Source organism: Salvia splendens, chromosome 3, assembly GCF_004379255.2.
Source record: "Salvia splendens isolate huo1 chromosome 3, SspV2, whole genome shotgun sequence".
Lineage (NCBI taxonomy): Eukaryota > Viridiplantae > Streptophyta > Magnoliopsida > Lamiales > Lamiaceae > Salvia > Salvia splendens.
In genome coordinates this window covers 38,504,817-38,522,036 of record NC_056034.1, presented here as the reverse complement: position 1 = coordinate 38,522,036, position 17,220 = coordinate 38,504,817, and the positions used below count along the sequence as shown (strand labels likewise).

General features: G+C 39.5%; 2 protein-coding genes across 5 annotated transcripts; one reads left to right on the top strand and one right to left on the bottom strand.

Annotated features, from left to right (window-relative positions):
* Positions 1-47: 47 nt before the first annotated feature.
* Positions 48-7,718, bottom strand: LOC121795954 (isoleucine--tRNA ligase, chloroplastic/mitochondrial-like). 3 transcript variants are annotated; one of them, XM_042194637.1, is made up of 22 exons: positions 7,425-7,701; positions 6,934-7,129; positions 6,709-6,863; positions 6,505-6,606; positions 6,255-6,324; positions 5,754-5,866; positions 5,298-5,366; positions 5,054-5,161; positions 4,781-4,928; positions 4,096-4,614; positions 3,843-3,979; positions 3,554-3,701; positions 3,227-3,358; positions 2,406-2,534; positions 1,955-2,082; positions 1,721-1,879; positions 1,454-1,579; positions 1,252-1,325; positions 896-1,145; positions 642-821; positions 280-531; positions 48-158 (listed from the first exon to the last, which is right to left on the bottom strand). In XM_042194637.1, the coding sequence occupies exons 1-21, from the start codon at positions 7,500-7,502 to the stop codon at positions 292-294; spliced, it is 3,261 nt and encodes a 1,086-aa protein (XP_042050571.1). In that variant the 5' UTR covers positions 7,503-7,701; the 3' UTR covers positions 48-158; positions 280-291. The 3 variants fall into 3 exon arrangements, with proteins under 3 accessions (XP_042050571.1, XP_042050572.1, XP_042050573.1); XM_042194638.1 differs by having other exon boundaries at positions 48-531; positions 7,425-7,520; positions 7,583-7,700; XM_042194639.1 differs by having other exon boundaries at positions 48-531; positions 7,583-7,718.
* A 3,505-nt stretch (positions 7,719-11,223) lies between these two features.
* On the top strand, positions 11,224-17,042 carry LOC121795953. 2 transcript variants are annotated; one of them, XR_006049664.1, is made up of 12 exons: positions 11,224-11,681; positions 11,861-12,044; positions 12,796-12,864; positions 12,949-13,047; positions 13,182-13,261; positions 13,361-14,159; positions 14,468-15,171; positions 15,528-15,612; positions 15,700-15,746; positions 15,841-15,890; positions 16,458-16,505; positions 16,607-16,650. XR_006049664.1 is itself a non-coding variant. In XM_042194636.1 (12 exons), the coding sequence occupies exons 1-12, from the start codon at positions 11,356-11,358 to the stop codon at positions 16,781-16,783; spliced, it is 2,673 nt and encodes an 890-aa protein (XP_042050570.1). In that variant the 5' UTR covers positions 11,227-11,355; the 3' UTR covers positions 16,784-17,042. The 2 variants fall into 2 exon arrangements, 1 of the variants encoding a protein (XP_042050570.1); XM_042194636.1 differs by having other exon boundaries at positions 11,227-11,681; positions 15,695-15,746; positions 16,607-17,042.
* Positions 17,043-17,220: the final 178 nt, after the last annotated feature.

Below are 17,220 nucleotides of genomic sequence, written 5' to 3'. Positions count from 1 at the left end.
ACATTATTATTAAACCCGTCGAGATGAATAACATTCTGCAAATAGAATTTGTTCCAGACATAAATTTTGGGCTGTATTTCCTGTGAATAATCATGTTTCCACTTCTCAAATGAGAAAAATTCGAAACGTAAGAGTATCGAGAGATTGGCAAAATTAAGCTTCAAATATTTGCAGATTGATGAATCTGTTTCAGAAAAAAAATGTGTACTGTTCCACGGACTTATTATACCTCCACCACCTGCCCCTGAAACTAGCCACAACCCAAAGGCCTGCCACGACATTGGAAAATGTCTAACTAGCTGCAGCAAGAGCAGGAATTGGGTGGCTGACGACACTGTGACACCGGCTACAAAGCGATGGGTGGTCTTCATAACTACCAACTTGGGGTGAGAAATTCCAACATCTCTCACATTTTGACCCATCTGCACGAGACACACCGATCCACACCTTGCTTGTGTCATCAATAAGGTACTCTCCGGTGCAAGCTATATCATCCTCTTTCACATCGTCTATGGTGCGAAGAATCTCAACCTGCATATTCAGCACATTGAAAATTTCTTATCAGAGTTGGACAGAATACAGATAATTACAGCGGATGCAGTTATAGTCTTGCTCATTCAACTATGGCAACGTATTGGTACCTGAGATGTCAAGAAGATCCGATGCAACGTGTCAGCCTCATTCTCGGACGAGCACAAACTAACCAGTCTGGAAACCAGACCATCATCAGATGCATAGAGGTAGGCCTTCGCCTCTAAACTAGAGCCGATCAACTTCTGTGTACGAGCTACCTCGAGCACTTTGTTCACCTCATTTCTCAGCTGGGAAAGTCAGCTTGAATTAGATTATGTGACATGATATAAGTTTCTAGTCAAAATATATGCTAAAAATCCACCTCAAGAATCTTCCCCCAAAAGATGACGTCGTCTTCAGGGAATGCAAGATGTCTTTCGTTCGGCACGGGCCATCCTGCCTCAAAGACAAAATTTGCAACATGGCCTTCGGCTGTAGTGAATGAGAAAGGAAGATTCTGCCATACGTCCTCAGCTAAATGCGGTAATATAGGAGAAAGCACCCTTGACACGGAAAGCAACTGTGCAGCAAGGACTGTTTGACAACTCCTCCTTGTAGAGCTCGTGGTTCCCCTGAAAGTGTTTGACAAATTGAGGATTGGAAAGCAATTACTATTAAGTGATGAATTTCTTCCTAGGCACCAACAGTAATGAGGAGTGAAATGAGATAAATGCTAACCCGACGTAAAGTCGATCTTTGGCGACATCCAAGTAGAAACTTGAGAGATCAATAACAACAAACCGCTGAATGATCTGTTATGGTAGAAAATAAAATATGAGGATTACATAATTCAAATTTGAATATCTGTAATATATATTTTCTAAAGATGTACTTTTACGAAATGAGCTTGAACAGAATTAATAGCAGTGACAGAATATACCTGAAAAATCTTGAAGAACTGGTAATTGTCATAGCTCTCTTTGATGTTCTTCACGACATTTTCAAGTTGAAACAGCGCGTACTGATCTATCAACGGGAGCTCACTATATGGAACAGCATAACCAGCCTGCAGAAACCAATAAAATTAACAAGGACAATCATAAAGGGTCGATGAAAAACTACATATCTATCGCAAAGTCTACAACCTAAGACAACAGTAGCCAGGCGTTTAAAAGAAAAAATACATGAGCTTAAAGAGATGGCGTACTTTCCAATCGTGCAAGTTGCCCAGGAGAAATCGCAAGGTTCCTCTTAGTTTCCTGTATATGTCCGACATTTGACGAAGGACTGTATTTCCAATCATGACATCACCGGAATAATCTACACTGGAGACCCATAACCTAAGTACATCTGCACCGAAGCCCTCCTATTGAAGGCAATCAAGGTAAAATTCAGCGGTTCGTATAATATAAACTCCCGAGCAGCATATGGTCATTCCTACCTTCTGGCCTTTTCCTCCTTCAATCACAGTTCTTGGGTCGACAACATTGCCTACAGATTTACTCATCTTGAAACCCTTCTCGTCAAGTACAAATCCATGGGTTATGACGCCACGATATGGAGCCTTTCCTGCAATTTTAAAAGTAACATTTCTTAGGAATATAAGCCTCTAATAAAAGAAAGACAAAATAAGACATGCCACGGACAACAAACAAAATCTAGTATCATTGTCACAAAAATCACTTCAATCAACAGCTTAACCTAAAGTACATGCCTTCTTGCTGCGGGTCGTGATTGTTCATAAAACAGTTTCAACTTACATAATCGGAACTTCATAAGACTAAACAAAACACGGCATACTAGGATTATATCCAGCGGCGATAGTCAACTAGAAATGTACTACTAAAATGTCAGACTAGATACATTGTTGAAGATAAATGTACACTTCTTACCATTTGCAGCAATACTTGTCAGCAACGAACTTTGGAACCAGCCACGGTGTTGATCTGTACCCTCGAGGTACAAATCTGCAGGGTAACTAAGACCACTTCTCTTACCCAGTACTGCAGCCCATGAAGAACCTATAATAAACCAATGTAGTTAGTATTCAATCTTCAAAGAATGGTGAGCACTCTTTACACTGATAAAAAATAACGTGCAAAAGGGAAGACCTCTACATTTTTAGCTGATTTAATAATATTGTGTGCACAAATATCCATAATTGGATGCACTCAAGCAATAAATATAGCAAGAAAAAAATACTGCTTCGGTCCCACAAGAGTATGCACTATTTTCTTTTTAGTCCGTACCATAACAGTATGCACTCTCTAATTTAGGAAATTCTTTTCTCTCTAATAAGGAGGGACTCATTCTCCACTAACAAAAATTTAATTACTTTTTCTTTCTATCCCTCTCTTACTTTACCAATTGTGAATTAAAGTTAAAGCCAGTGTCCAACCAAGAGTGCATACTCTTATGGGACGGGGGGGGAGTATATGGAATGGATTTCCATATCACCATAAAAGAAAACATCCCCAATGCATCCTCATCAGCAGACATCATGCTTGAATGCCAGCATAAAATGGAGATGCGCCCTTTAAAATCCAATCAGCACTTCACCACTATCTTACTTTTTTATCTATCTTTAAGACTTTAACTGGGAATATGTCTAGTGGGCAGTATGCACATCAGAAATGTAATAGGCATTACTTAATAGTCAAAGCCTTGTAAATATATAAATAAAAATATACTAATCACCAGAATGGTTGTATACCTGAGTCAAACCAAACATCCATTGTATCTGTTCCTTTTACATAGCTGGATGCTTGGTCACGATACTTTTCTGGAAGCAATTCCTCTACCTTCATGTACCACCATGCATCGCTCCCCTTTTGAGATATTATAGCTGCCAAATAAATAAGTGTTAGTAGATAAGTATGCAACCAACAAAGTATGTTTTACAGTGTATTGATGAAGAGAGCAGAGCCTGAATTTTTTATACATTGCAATTGTATAGGCAAAATTCCAAGAAAAATACATCACAATCAACAACTAAGTTAAACACATAAATGTGAAAAACTGAACAGCTGATAGCCCTTACATTTGATATGATCTATAGTTTCTTCGTTCATCAATGGTTCCTTCGATTCCACGTGATAAAAAACTGGAATTGGAACACCCCAAGTTCTTTGCCGCGAGATGCACCAATCAGAACGACTTGAAGTCATGGCCGAAATTCGATTTTCTGCCTATTAATACAATATGGGGCTAAGTGACAGTGAAGCTTGATAAGATTAAAAAAATATATCCAACCCAGACTTATCATCGCAAATTAGTCTTTAAAAGGTAAGACAAACAGAAAGTAACACATGCGAAAGCTGGCTAATTACCTGTGAAGGAATCCAGGTTACTTGGCTAATCGAATCCATTGCAGTCTTACGGAATCCTTCTACTGAAGCAAACCATTGTTCAGTTGCCCTAAAAATCGTAGGCTTCTTTGTACGCCAATCATATGGGTACTTGTGATCTGCATTTGTCAAGTGTCAGGAGAAGAAGATCATACAACTACAACTTTAATTATTGTGATACGAGCAGAGAAGAAAAGAATAATTAGGCAGATCACGAAGGCAAGAATGAACTTACTATATGGCTCAACCATAATCATTGATAAGTTTTCGTCCAAGCACTCAATAACAGCAATATTTCCGTTTCCAAGTACGTCAAGACCATTAAATTGTCCAGCTTCTTCGGTAAATTTCCCTTCGTCGTCTACTGGGGAGAGGACCGGCAAACCATATTTAAGGCCAGTCACATAATCTTCCTGTCCGTGGCCAGGAGCAGTATGAACTAGCCCTGTTCCTGACTCAGTCGTGATGTAATCCCCACCAATGATGACTGGGCATTCTCTGCTCTCTACGGGGTGAACATACCTGCAATTCTCTAGCTCTGCACCTGTAACTGTTGCCTTCACGGTAAGCTTCACACCCCATTTTGCTTCTAGAGTTTGCACAAGGTCTAATCCAACAATTAAGTGCAGGTTTTCATTTTCCTTCAAGATTCTTCCAATTTGTTTCTCTTTATTGGCTGAAGATCCAATAGTTTCCACAGAATTGGAATGAACTTCAACAACAGTGTATTGAAGCTTTGAATTCACAGCAACAGCTGAAGGACGAAAAAACATCATTTATATAGCAGAAATGTACATAAAAAGAAGCAAGTAAGAAGAATATTGTCATAAACAAGCGGTGTATGTATTGCAAAATGATACACGGACTTTTCATTTTGATGATGATGCTAACAAATAACACAGCAGGAATGAATTTCTTACCAGCATTGGCAGGAATAGTCCATGGAGTTGTAGTCCATATGGCCAAGCCCAAATTGGGCAAGAAATCCTCTAACAGTTTACATGAAGTTGTGCCAGACACTAATTTAAAAGCGGCATACATGCTCTTTGAAACATGCCCCTCAGGATACTGAAGATCATAAATAGTCAACATTCTGCTTAAAAGCGAAAGTTTTGAGCAATTCTAAAATTTTCTCCTTAGTCAGTGATGGATACCAAAACGATGAAGATGAGTGAAGAGAAAAGATTTAATACCTCCAATTCAGCCTCTGCAAGAGCAGTTCGAGACGAAGGACTCCAGTGTACTGGTTTCCTTCCTCTATAGATATACCCTTGCAATGCCATTTTCCCAAACACTTCAATCTAGCATAGTTTGTGTAGACCAAAAGGGAAAGATGATAAGAACACTCCAGAAACAGTAGGAATATGAATTGAAGATTACAGAGAAGCTTAAACTATATAGTAAAGATATAGATACATTCATATAGACATAAAATACCTGAGCAGCTTCATACTCTGGATCCAGAGTGAGATATGGATTCTCCCAGTCTGCCCATATGCCATACCGCTGTAACCAGTGTAATAACATTTGTCATCCACTGAAGATAAATCCATACGCTGGTGGGGGAGGGATATTTCACTTTTACACAGTTTTTCAAAAATTACCCAACACATAACAAAAGTACTTTTAGTGATGTAGACCAAAACATTTTGACTTAGATGGAAACCAATAGCTTAGCAACCATGGTTAGCCATGTAATTCTATCTAAGAACTCGATATATTGAGATGCATGAATTAAATAAATAGAATTAAGACGAAACACACGGAAGCAACAGATGAAATTCAACCAACTGAATATAGTGGAGCTTTGAGGGACAAATAGTATGATTTCCTGCTAAGAAGCACAGTATTGAAGCATAAACTTTTCTTTTCATTCTGCTGATATAACATAACCTTAAATGCTGCCAGCTGATTTTTGACAGTTGATTTAGCAAATTTTGCTGCCTTTGCTCTCAATTTTAGTGGTGTGAGCTCCTTTCTAGCATCCTGATCCAGAGACTGCAAAACTGAAACAAATCAACAAGCTTTGTCATCCCACTACACTACCTATTGTTAGCAAACAAACCTAAAACATGACTGTATGAACAAACCACGTTGGTAATTAGAGAATAGATTCAGCCCCCATATGCATCTACGTAATGCCGTCAGTTTCATGCATAAAAAAATTACCTAAATTCCTACTAAGCCTTGCAATCTTAGATCAGCCCCTATACTTTGTCTAGATATAAAAACAGAATTTATACCTACAGTTCTACACTAAGTCTTAAAAGCGAGCTGTTTTGGCTTTATTTCTGCACACCTGAGGATTAGAGAATTTCCAAGTTACGCAAGTTTAGTAGAATCATCCAGGAAAAATTTCCCAAGGGTTTCACAAAGGAAGGCGGTGACACTTGCCTTTCAGTTCAATTGGCAACCCATGGCAATCCCAACCAGGCACATAACTGACTTGGAAATTCTGAAGAAGCTGAGAAAAACATATGTTTGTTAGGCACATAAAATTTTTAAGAACGAGCGACGGTACACAGCCATATAAATGCCTACAAGCATTCATGAAAGGAAAATACACAAAGTTCAAGAATATCCCAAAAATTCTGTCTTGTTCATGTGTATCAACATAAAAACAAAAATAGCAGTCCAAAATTACCTTATAGCGGTTGATAATATCCTTCAAAATCTTATTCAAGGCATGTCCCATATGTAAATCCCCATTTGCATAAGGAGGCCCATCATGGAGCACAAAGCTTCCCTGTAGAGTTAATCAGTAACAGCCGGTGTTTACTTACTAGATATCCAGATCATCCAATGGAGAAGAGTTAGATGCAACAAAGAAAGATGCAGAGGAAGTTACCCCAGTATTCCTGCTGGTAACCCTCTCAAACACCTGATTTTCATCCCATAATTTTTGTATTTCAGGCTCCCTTACAACAGAATTTGCTCTTAAGCCAAATGCAGTTTTAGGAAGGTCGATTGTGTGCTTGTATTTGCCATCTCCCTGTTTTTCCCCTGGAGAGAAACAACTACAATATCAATACAACGTAAGCCCAAAAATCATGATATATATACTCGTGGCAACCTTCAGACTTTTTTGCTGCCATGACAGGTCCACGTGATCTTCTCTTTAATGACGAGCCATATTCTTGACCAGAGCAAGTAGAATAGCGGGTCACATTTAAGAGGGATAAGACTCTCGATGAAGAGCTTCTTCGTAAATGTAATAGGCTGGTAGCATTTGTATTCCAAAAATATGAGTAATTTTGTAGCAACGGAGCCTGACCAAATCAGAGAATCCATATTAGATGCTCCAATTATAGAGACAACGTTGACAGTTAATATTTCACAGTGAAAGAAGCCAAGCTGTTTCTGTACATGTAAAAATTCAGCATCAATTAGCTAAGAAAAACACAATACACAATATCTCCTTCATTCCCATTACAACCGCATAAACTACACTATGGAATTAATCCCCTTTTTCCTGCACAATCCATTTCTACAATCCACCAAGAATAGAGAGATAACAAAAGCTCTAAATGGGATTAAATGATCGGAATATCCAAATACTCCTACCCTGCAAGAACATTTCTGCGCAGCCATTTTGGTGAGGGAATAAAAAGTTGTGGGTTTAGTGAACAGGGTGGAGTCCATTTCTACTCGCTCTCATTTCTGCAGTTGCATCCATTACTCTTCCATTCAGGAAAAAAAACACAGACGAGCCCCGAATATACCTGATTAGACTGAACTGGTTTCTTGTAAAGTTGGGTTTTTTTAAAAACCTTGAGGATAAAATGCAGTATTGGTGATGATTGACGTTCCAATTTGGACCCTCGGTTGGATTGGGCAAGGATCCCCGCTGTGGTTGGGAGCACAGCAGGGTGTGCGGTGCATAAAACGGCGCCGTTCAATTCCAATTTTCCACTGTCCCCACCAGTCTATTTTATTTTTCTTTGTTCCAGTATTATTATAAAACTAATTTTTGAGCAAATCTTTCCAGTAAATTGATATAGTTGGAGTATTATATTTGTATTGTATTCTTAACAAATTATACTCTAATTTAAATACTTCTTCGTGTGGAAAATTTAGAATTATACTCCATGATTTGTATCTTTTTAATCATTTTATTTTAAAATATAATTCAATTAAAATTTTAAAGTGAATATCTAAAGTGATTATTTAGTTATGTTTAGCCATTTTCTTCATAATTATACACTTTATAAACTTAATTTTTCCCACATAAAGAAGTTCCTATAGTATTTTCTTTTAGAAGTAAATAAAAACATAATAAAAAAATGGATTTTAATCAACCTTGCTAATTAAAAGAATCTCCAACAATAATTGTGCAGGGAAAGCTAATTTAAATTACAAAATTTATTTAAATCGTAAATTATCATAACCGTGTAGAGTATAGATGACAAATAAATTTAAAATAAATTATGTGGAAGTATAACTAAAGGATGAAAAGTTAGAGACAGAGAAAAGATAAGAAAGGTGATGGTATTCTCGATTGCATTCTGCACTAAAATTTTAGAGTTGATTAGATCTTGAAAGAGAGGGAGTTGTTGATGGATGAGAAGCGTGATGTGAGCTGGTTATATCTTGTAGTAACGGTCTCTTTATTAAAATTTTGAATATATGGTTCGTGATCAAATAGTTAATAAGTTACAATAATAACTAATAACTAAGACCATTCACAACGCTGTCACTATAGTATCCCTTAATCGTCCCTTAAAATACTATTTGCGGGGTCCACTTTACTTTTTTACTCCATCCCTTAACTAGGGGACGGAACCTGCAACCCTCCGTCCCTTAACCGTCCCTTAAATTATTATTCATTCAATTTCATTTTTTTATTTTTTTCCAACAAATTCAATTAATAAAAAACACACTTCATTAAAAATAAAATACCATTACAACATTAAAAAAATACAACTTAAAAGTTAAAAAATTAAAAAAAAACACACAATTAAAATCCTAAAAAAATAAACGTGGCATAATTTAAAATACAATTTCATAGAAAATAAAAAAACTACTACGCCGGCGAATCATCCCCCGAAGGCGGTGGAGGTGCACTAAAGCCGGTAGGAGGCGGAAGGCCAAGTTGTGCTGTCATAAAGACAATTACGGTCCACTAGGCTTGGTACTGGACGGGCGTAAAGTGGGAAGTGTCCGCCATTGTGGCGGTCATGTACATGGCCATAAGGGAGTTCGAGCCTCCCCCAAGCCCGAGCCAGAGCCAGACTGGCTTGATTCGCCTCGGCCCTTCCTCACTCTAGCCGCCTTTGCCGCCTTGGTCCCTTGCGGCCGACGGCGCCCACTGGAGGATCCCCCCGGCTGTGCCCTCAACCTCCTGCGAGGCACCCTCTTGTGCGGCCCTCGCCGGGATCACCAGACGAGTATTGGCCACTCGCTGTGTGCTTCGTGCGCTTGGAGGTTGAGCCCGAGCTGGAGCGGACACCGCCGACCCACCTTTCCTCGTCCTTGACGATCTGCCAAACATCAACAAATTTGAACTGTTTGGCGGTGTCGTCGTGGAAGACGCGCAAAGCTGACCTCAGAATGTCGGCGCCCGTGGATCCGCTTTGGTACTGAGCCGATTCGTTCGCGTAGATGCCGCATAATCTTTTGACCTCTCTGTCGACTCGGTCAAAGTGAACGCGGAGCATCTTATATGTGCGGCGGCGGGAGCCCTTCGGCTTAATCTGGTGGTAGGCCTCGGAAACCTTTTCACAGAAACACTTCCGGCTTTGTTGATTCCCGGCGATGAGATCGTATGAAACACGGATCCAGGCGTTGTACACCGCTAACGTTTCTTCCCTCCTGTACGGATTCCGGCCTAGATCCTCCTCCTCCTCGCCCGCCTCCGCCTCTGCCCTGGAGCTTCCACCGTCTCGGCCTCCTCCCTCGCCTCGGCCTCCACTCGGAGTGGGTTCAACGGAATAATCCTCCCGAATCTGGGATAATCCATGCGAATACCACGGGGCAGATGGACGGGCGTATGCATCCACGTCAAAATTTGGTGGTTGGTACCCCCCGGAAGTCGACGAACCCTGGGTGCTCGGCGTCGACGAACCGGAACCACCCAATGTGTTGTACATGCTCCCCCAGTCACCGAACGCGTTGAGATCCCACGAGCCGGAGCCGCCACCGCCGGTGTTTCCATCGCCGGACATTTTGTGATGAGATGTTAGATGAAAATTGGAGAGGAAATGGAGATGATTTTGGGAGAGAAGATGTGTAGTTGTATGTGAAATGACGATGAATTAGGTGTATTTATAGAGTAAAAAAATAAAAATAATAAAAAAATTAAAAAACGGCTAATTTAACGGTAACATTACCGTTTACAATTTTAATTTTTTTTTAAAAAAAATCAAATTTTAAAAAAAATAATTTTTGCGTCAGCGTGACGATGCCCACTCGCGGGGCGGCGAGTGGGCGCGCCACGCCGCCTCGGCGCTTGGAGAGACGGCCCGTCACTCGTCACGCCGGCACGGGACACGGGACGGGATCGGAACGGGCTGGGGACAAGACGGGGCGCCGCAACGAGTCGCGCCGCCGTCTCGTCACTCCGTGACGGAACGTGGGACACCCGCGTAACGCGTTGCGGGTGCCCTAATATCAATTTTGTATGTTAAAAATATCAACATAAACACATAAATTTATCAATATTCTTGTGTTGACAAACTTATGTCTTTATGTCAATATTTAAATTTACATGTTGTATTGATATAATATGTCTTTATGTTGATAATTTTAATACACAGAATTAAAAATTATTAATTATTACTATAAATTAGTTAGCACAACCCGTTCTATTATACTACTAACTTATAAGCGTGGTTTCTTTCATTCATTGTGCTCTCTTCTTGAATGGCTAGAAACGAAAATTAAGTACTACTATTACTTTGATTTTTTTTCCTTCACGTTTAAAGTCACTAACTTACTAGTCTCATTTAATTGGATACTTTTTGATGCGAATATTTAGAACTGCTCAACATTAAAACATACTCCGTCCCACTTACACTATTAATTATGATTTTCTCAAAACACATGAAAAAAATTATATATATCACATAAAATGAGACAGAGATAATTTATACAAGGCCAAATTATTATCAACATATATGTTATATTTATTTTCTTAAAATTTAGACACATATAAAAGTAAATTAAGGGTCTGCATGAACTTGAAAAATTATGTATACTAGATATCAATCTTTAAAAATTATGCATACTGATTAGTGATAACTACTAGTAGTATCAATCAAAATGTGAGCTGGACTACTTCTAGTAGATGCCAAAAGTCCAGGGTTGAATCAATAATAAAACAAGAAATATGGGCCAATTCACCGCAAAATCCAAAACTTTCAATTGCTTTCTTCCACACTATGAAATGCCCCACTTCATAAAATCTGGAACCAATTCTGTGTCGCATGCATCCTCATTTTCCAAAATTCTCCACTGAATTTGCATCTGCGCACACAATTCATCGTATGTATTTGTTATGGAGCCTCCGCCACCTCAATTATTGCCATCGCAACCGCAGCATTTCTCCGTCAGGCGATACAACCACCGCGGCGAGGGCGGCGGGCCGGTGGAGATGACGAAAGAGCACTCCCACCCGGATAATATCGAGAGCAGCAGCGCGTCGGAGAGGCGCGGCGGAGGCGAGATGCGCCGCCCCGCGTTGGATTGCAACCTTGCCTCGCTCTGCGATCATATCCAGTTGGAAGGGTTTAACAACGGCGTGTTCTCCGACGTCGTTTTGAATGCCATGGGATCCACCTATCACCTCCATCGCCTCATACTCTCCCGGAGTTCCTACTTTCGGTACGTCTTCATTCCAGAATAGCGTAATCTGTTCAAACATGCCTTCGTTCTGCAGCTGCAATAACTATTTAATTGAGGTTGGAAATGAAGTTTCAATTACTTTTATGTCTATTTTCTGGAGTGAATTATGCCTCCTGCACTTGATCGCATACGGTATCTACCTAAACTGTTGTGTGCAGGAACATGCTCCAGGGACCTTGGAAAGAAGCCAACGCTCCACTTTTAACCCTGAATGTGGATGATAGCAATGTCAATGGTGAAGCGATGGATATAGCTTTGGCCTACCTCTATGGTCATTATCCCAAGCTTAATGACAATAACGCCTTTCGGGTTCTAGCAGCTGCTTCTTTTCTTGACCTTCAGGTAACTAATGGCAACCAAATGTGTATGTCTCAGCTTTGAATGATACCAAATGATCTTGTAGAATTTAGTGTGATAAACATTTATAGTTGCCCCTGTGGATATCTAACTCGATTATTGGACTGAATATGCATAACCAAAAATTGTCCTGGTCTATATGTAGCAGGGTAAAATTTTGTGCTTAGTTCTTCAAGAATTGCATTTCATTCCTTTTGTTTAGAAATGTGGTAGTTCCATTAGTTGTCAGAACTTTATCCATTAAACATCGCACATAAAATAATTTTTTTCAGCCACTGATTTCAGTTACTACAGGCTCACTTGAAAGTCTTGAGCACATCATTTTTTTTAACATCATACCTTTTCAACCAAGTTTTGTTTTTAGATTTACGTACACACGCACCTTAGATTACTCGAACCCCCGACTTATCGGTTGGAGGGGAGTGTCTCACCAACTGTGTTGCACTTCATCGGCAACCAACTTTCCTTTTGATTTTTCATAAATGCAAATAAATAAGGTGACTAAATTTTGTGGATGTCAATATATATGTAAATTCTGTGGTGAGGCTGATGTGGGTCCAATAGCTGAACTTGAAGCTGTTATCATTGCCAATAGCTCTGTGATTGATCTTCCTTCTCATTGATGGGAAATGCTAGTTATCTTTTAACTATCTGCTCCGCAAGCATCGTTTAAGCTTGTTTCTTAGACCTGTAGTGGCAATTGATTGTGGTCTTTGTGCACTGCCTTTACCTACAGGATTTATGTGCTATTTGCACAGACTTCATTATTGCTGAATTGTGGTCTACCAACTTCTTAACTTATCAGGTCTGAATCCTTTTGGATATAATAACAATTATAGCATTTAGTCACTTGGATATAAGCATTTATAATGGAATCTTTGATATGCAGGTCTTTGCTGAGAGCCAAGATTATGGCTCACATGGGGAACGTGTTAGAAATGCTTGTTGGGGCTACCTTTGTCAAAGTGGGGCTCAGGAATTGAAAGAGGTAAATGTGCCAATCTCCTGACTCTGTAACTTAGCAATGCTGTTAGCTTAAATTTTTTTTTTTCATTTACCTTCTGAATGGTGACAGAATATAGGTTTACCTTCTCTTTTCTAAGAGTCTCCTATCTGTGTCAGGTCCTCCCAAAACTTTCCTCTCAAACATTGCTTGCTTTACTCACCTCAGACGAGTTATGGGTGCCCAATGAAGAGAAACGGTGAGGAGAACTGCAGAAGTAATTTAAAAGTTATTAGGAAGGCTGAATATCTTCTAATCTTCTCTTTCTTTATCCCCCCCCCCCCCCCAATTCTGGAAGATTTGAACTGGCACTATACACTCTTCTTGCAAAAGGTACACTTTGCAAAAAAAATCATGAGCAGGACAGTGTAGGTTGCAAGGTCATAGACAGTGCTGATTCTTCAAGAGTAAGCAGAAAATATGTTGGTGATGAAAGCACTAATGCTTTGCCGGAAACTAAAAAAGAACACAGAAAATCAAAAGATGAAGCTGAAGGCCAGTACACTGCTCGTAAAATTTTAGTGGAGCTTGCCGACTCCATAGTGGATTCTCATTCTAATGTCGGCAACTTTGGTGAAGCCCGAACATTATATGGTGAATCTAATTTGGATTCAACTTATGATTGTAGCCGTCAATGCCCTTCATCAAGCAATACACTTTATGCGGATGACATTAGTGCTTCATGTTCTTATTCAACTGTTGGACAGAGTGAATTGGCAAGCAGTGGTTTGGCGTTAGAAGGGCCTCCGGATGGAGATCCATGCTGCCAACTGAACAGGAGCTGGGCACCAGGAAATCAAATGCACTGCATGTCGATGAACTCTTCCTGTAATATGCTGATGCCTAATGAATGGGAAAGATGTAATGTGTCATCTTTGACATGGGGTGGTAGGACTGTGGGCAGAAGAGAGGTAAAACGTTGCCTAGAACGGCACTGTGGGATGAGCAGAGAAGACTATGATTCTTTTGTCAACATTTTTGAAGGTGGCTCTCTTTTATACTGTAATATGTCCTTTGAGGTCCTCATAAATGCAAGAAAACATCTTGAAGAAATGGGATTCCCTTGCAAAGCAGTGAATGATGGTTTATGGCTGCAGGTATATCACTGGTTTCTTGCATATACTCTCGTCTAATAAATATAATACTCAGTTGACAATGTGAACTGTCCATACGTATGGCGCACTTGCTTATCTTACTATCTAAGCTGGCTTCAGCTCATTGTGTTTAGTTATTTACGCTATTTAACGTGCAGTCCATTTATTTCACTTTTTGCATCCTTGGAAGTTGGAACTTGTATTTGCTAAGACACCCACTTTTGATAATTTATTTATATTTCCTCTGTACTGAAATCTTAGACACGGTTTCATCTATTCAGAAACTACTCATCATTGTCTGCATTTCATAGATGCTCTTAAGCCAAAGAGTGCAAGAAGTTGGTGCTGATACATGCAGAAACTGCTGCCGCGTTAGTATTGCATGTATGTGCAGACAGCCATTTGGATACTCAACTGGAGTTACTGCACCTGGGTACTACATGCAAGATCATGAGCACAATAATCTACCCCCAAATGAAATTGGACATGTCTATATCAATAGTTCTGCTCAAGGCGAAAGAAACGGCCTTTTTAGGCCAGTCCGTGTACATGACAGAGGCCCTATTGATGGACTTGCAGGCATTGGCCGTGGAAATACATTTGCGCCTGTGGCTACTTGGCCACCAACTCGTTATGTCTTCTCTCGTGTTCCATTTGGTATTGGCAACCGAAACAGTCAGCAAGCTCCTGCCAATGATGGACCAGATAATAGACCTGACAGCAATGCAGACCTTGCTGGGGATGGGTTAACTGTTTTGGTTGGGCTCAGTATGGGATCAAACGATGCCACTAATGTGCATGAGGTGCATCTAGGAAGAGAATTTGAGACAGGTCAGCAGAGCAGGCAGGTGGGGTCTTTTACCCCTGGATCAACTGGGTTAACTACCAGTGGCATTCCCATGCAACTGATAGACTCACCAGAGCATGCTATGGGGGTTGAGTGGGAGAATGCAAATAGTTCTATACCATTGGACCTGAAAACACCTTTGAATCACTTCCCACCACTTCGTTTTGCGTAAGTTGTACCTTGTTCTTGCATATCCATTCTGTTTTGCCCTTTTAAGAATCTCCCTTCCATTTCATGGTAATACAGTCCGACTGGTGTTTCAACATATGATGATAGTTGTCTAACTGGTCCTATCTACTTTTTTGGCAACTCATATACTTTTTGGAAAAGTAAAGCCTTATATTTCTCTTCAGTTTTGTTCTGGAGAGTAGATGAACTTATGCATTACAGTCGAATAAATTTATTCTACGTTTGATTTATTTTATTCATATATAACTTTTGAATTATCTAAATGTCTGATATTTTGTAGTTGATCAGATAAGAGTAATTGTATGTCTTCTGATCATCGGCTGCTGGCTTTTTAGGGTCGAATTCCAGGATGTGCATAGACTCTGTGATGGCCAAGTCAAGCACTCACCTGAAGCATTTTATGCAGGTTCCCTGTGGAAGGTTTGACAAATACATTTTCTCTTTCAAATCTGTTTTGTATTATTTTATTTACTTTTTTTTAAAATCTTTTTTGATCTCAAAGGTTAGTGTCCAGGCTTTTAGTGATGAAGATCCACAGGGACGCCGTACACTTGGTATTATGCCTGAACCTTTTGTAATAAATGAAATAATACCTTTGAAGACATGCCTTGTTCCAATGCTGTTCTCTCCTTATTGCATGTTACTCAGGCTTGTTTCTTCACCGGCGCAAGGCAGAAATCAACGATCCACTGAGAAAGGTACTCAAAAGTCATGTTTGTATGATGCATTTTGGGCTGCAGACACAATCCTAAAACACATTTTGGACCAGATCATTTCATTGGCTGAAATGTGACTTTAACATTCTTGGAGAACCTTGGTCTGTAAGAACTTAGACAGCATGATATCTAAAACGAAACCCCCTTAAATTTTCTGATATTCGCTGATAACAAACATTACCAATGATGCTCGTGGATAGTGGCGTCTTATTGTTCAGAGCTTTTCACACCCTCCCTTATGTGCTGTTTAGAAAGATTGAATAAAAACTGTGTTGCTGCATTCAGATGAGGTCTGAACAACTGTCTTACTTATTTCATGAATAAGTAAATTTATTGTCTTTGCTGATCGCAATAATGATCAACAGAATCTTATGATAAGGCCAAACACAAGATAATTTATTGTGTAAAAATTGTTGGATAATGTTTAGCCCTTATATCATTGGTCTTGCATATTTGTATTTTATTTCCTCTCTCTTCTCTAAGTAATGTAAAATGATCATATGTTATTAAAACGTAATCCATACTATATCTTCTGTCTTGTGATCTCAGGTCCATATGTATGTTGATTCTAGGGAAAAGGTTACTGCTAGATATCAGGTGAAGTAACAAGCCTGTTTCAAGGATATTGTACCATCAGTTAACAGGCTCTTGTGTTCACTAGTTGCTTTTTTTTTTTAATATATCTTTTGAGCTTTCAGTTGATATGCCCGTCGAAGAGAGAGGTGATGGTGTTTGGGAGCTATAAACAAACGGGCACGCTTCTACCAAAAGCTCCAAAAGGATGGGGTTGGCGTACAGCTTTGTTATTCGATGAGCTCAGCGATCTACTCCAAAATGGAACCCTACGAGTTGCGGCTGTAGTGCAGCTTATCTGAATCTTTTAAAGGTTATTAGTAGCTGCTCATGGTATTGATTGGACTTTATTTCACCACATTAAGGATGTTACTATATATCATACGACTCTAGTTTTAGGTGGGAGTACTAGAGTGAGTTCAGTTTTGTTTTTGTCCAGAGTCGCATCAATGCTGAGCAGTGAGCTCATACATACTCATTTTTCTTACAGTTTTTGCAGTTACATTGTGTATATATGATCATTCAATTGAAAAATAAGGCTGTTGCCTTGGTGCATCAAAACCGGAACACAACGTTTAAAATCCAGCCGAAGGTGATAGTATTATTTCCATGATATCTTACTAACAAAATGTATTTTGCACCCACCAAAGTTTAGTTGATGCGTGTGCGACTGACATGGTCTCCCAAAAATGTCAAAATTTTAAGACTTACAATGAAGTGTCTTAATTAAAGATGCGAT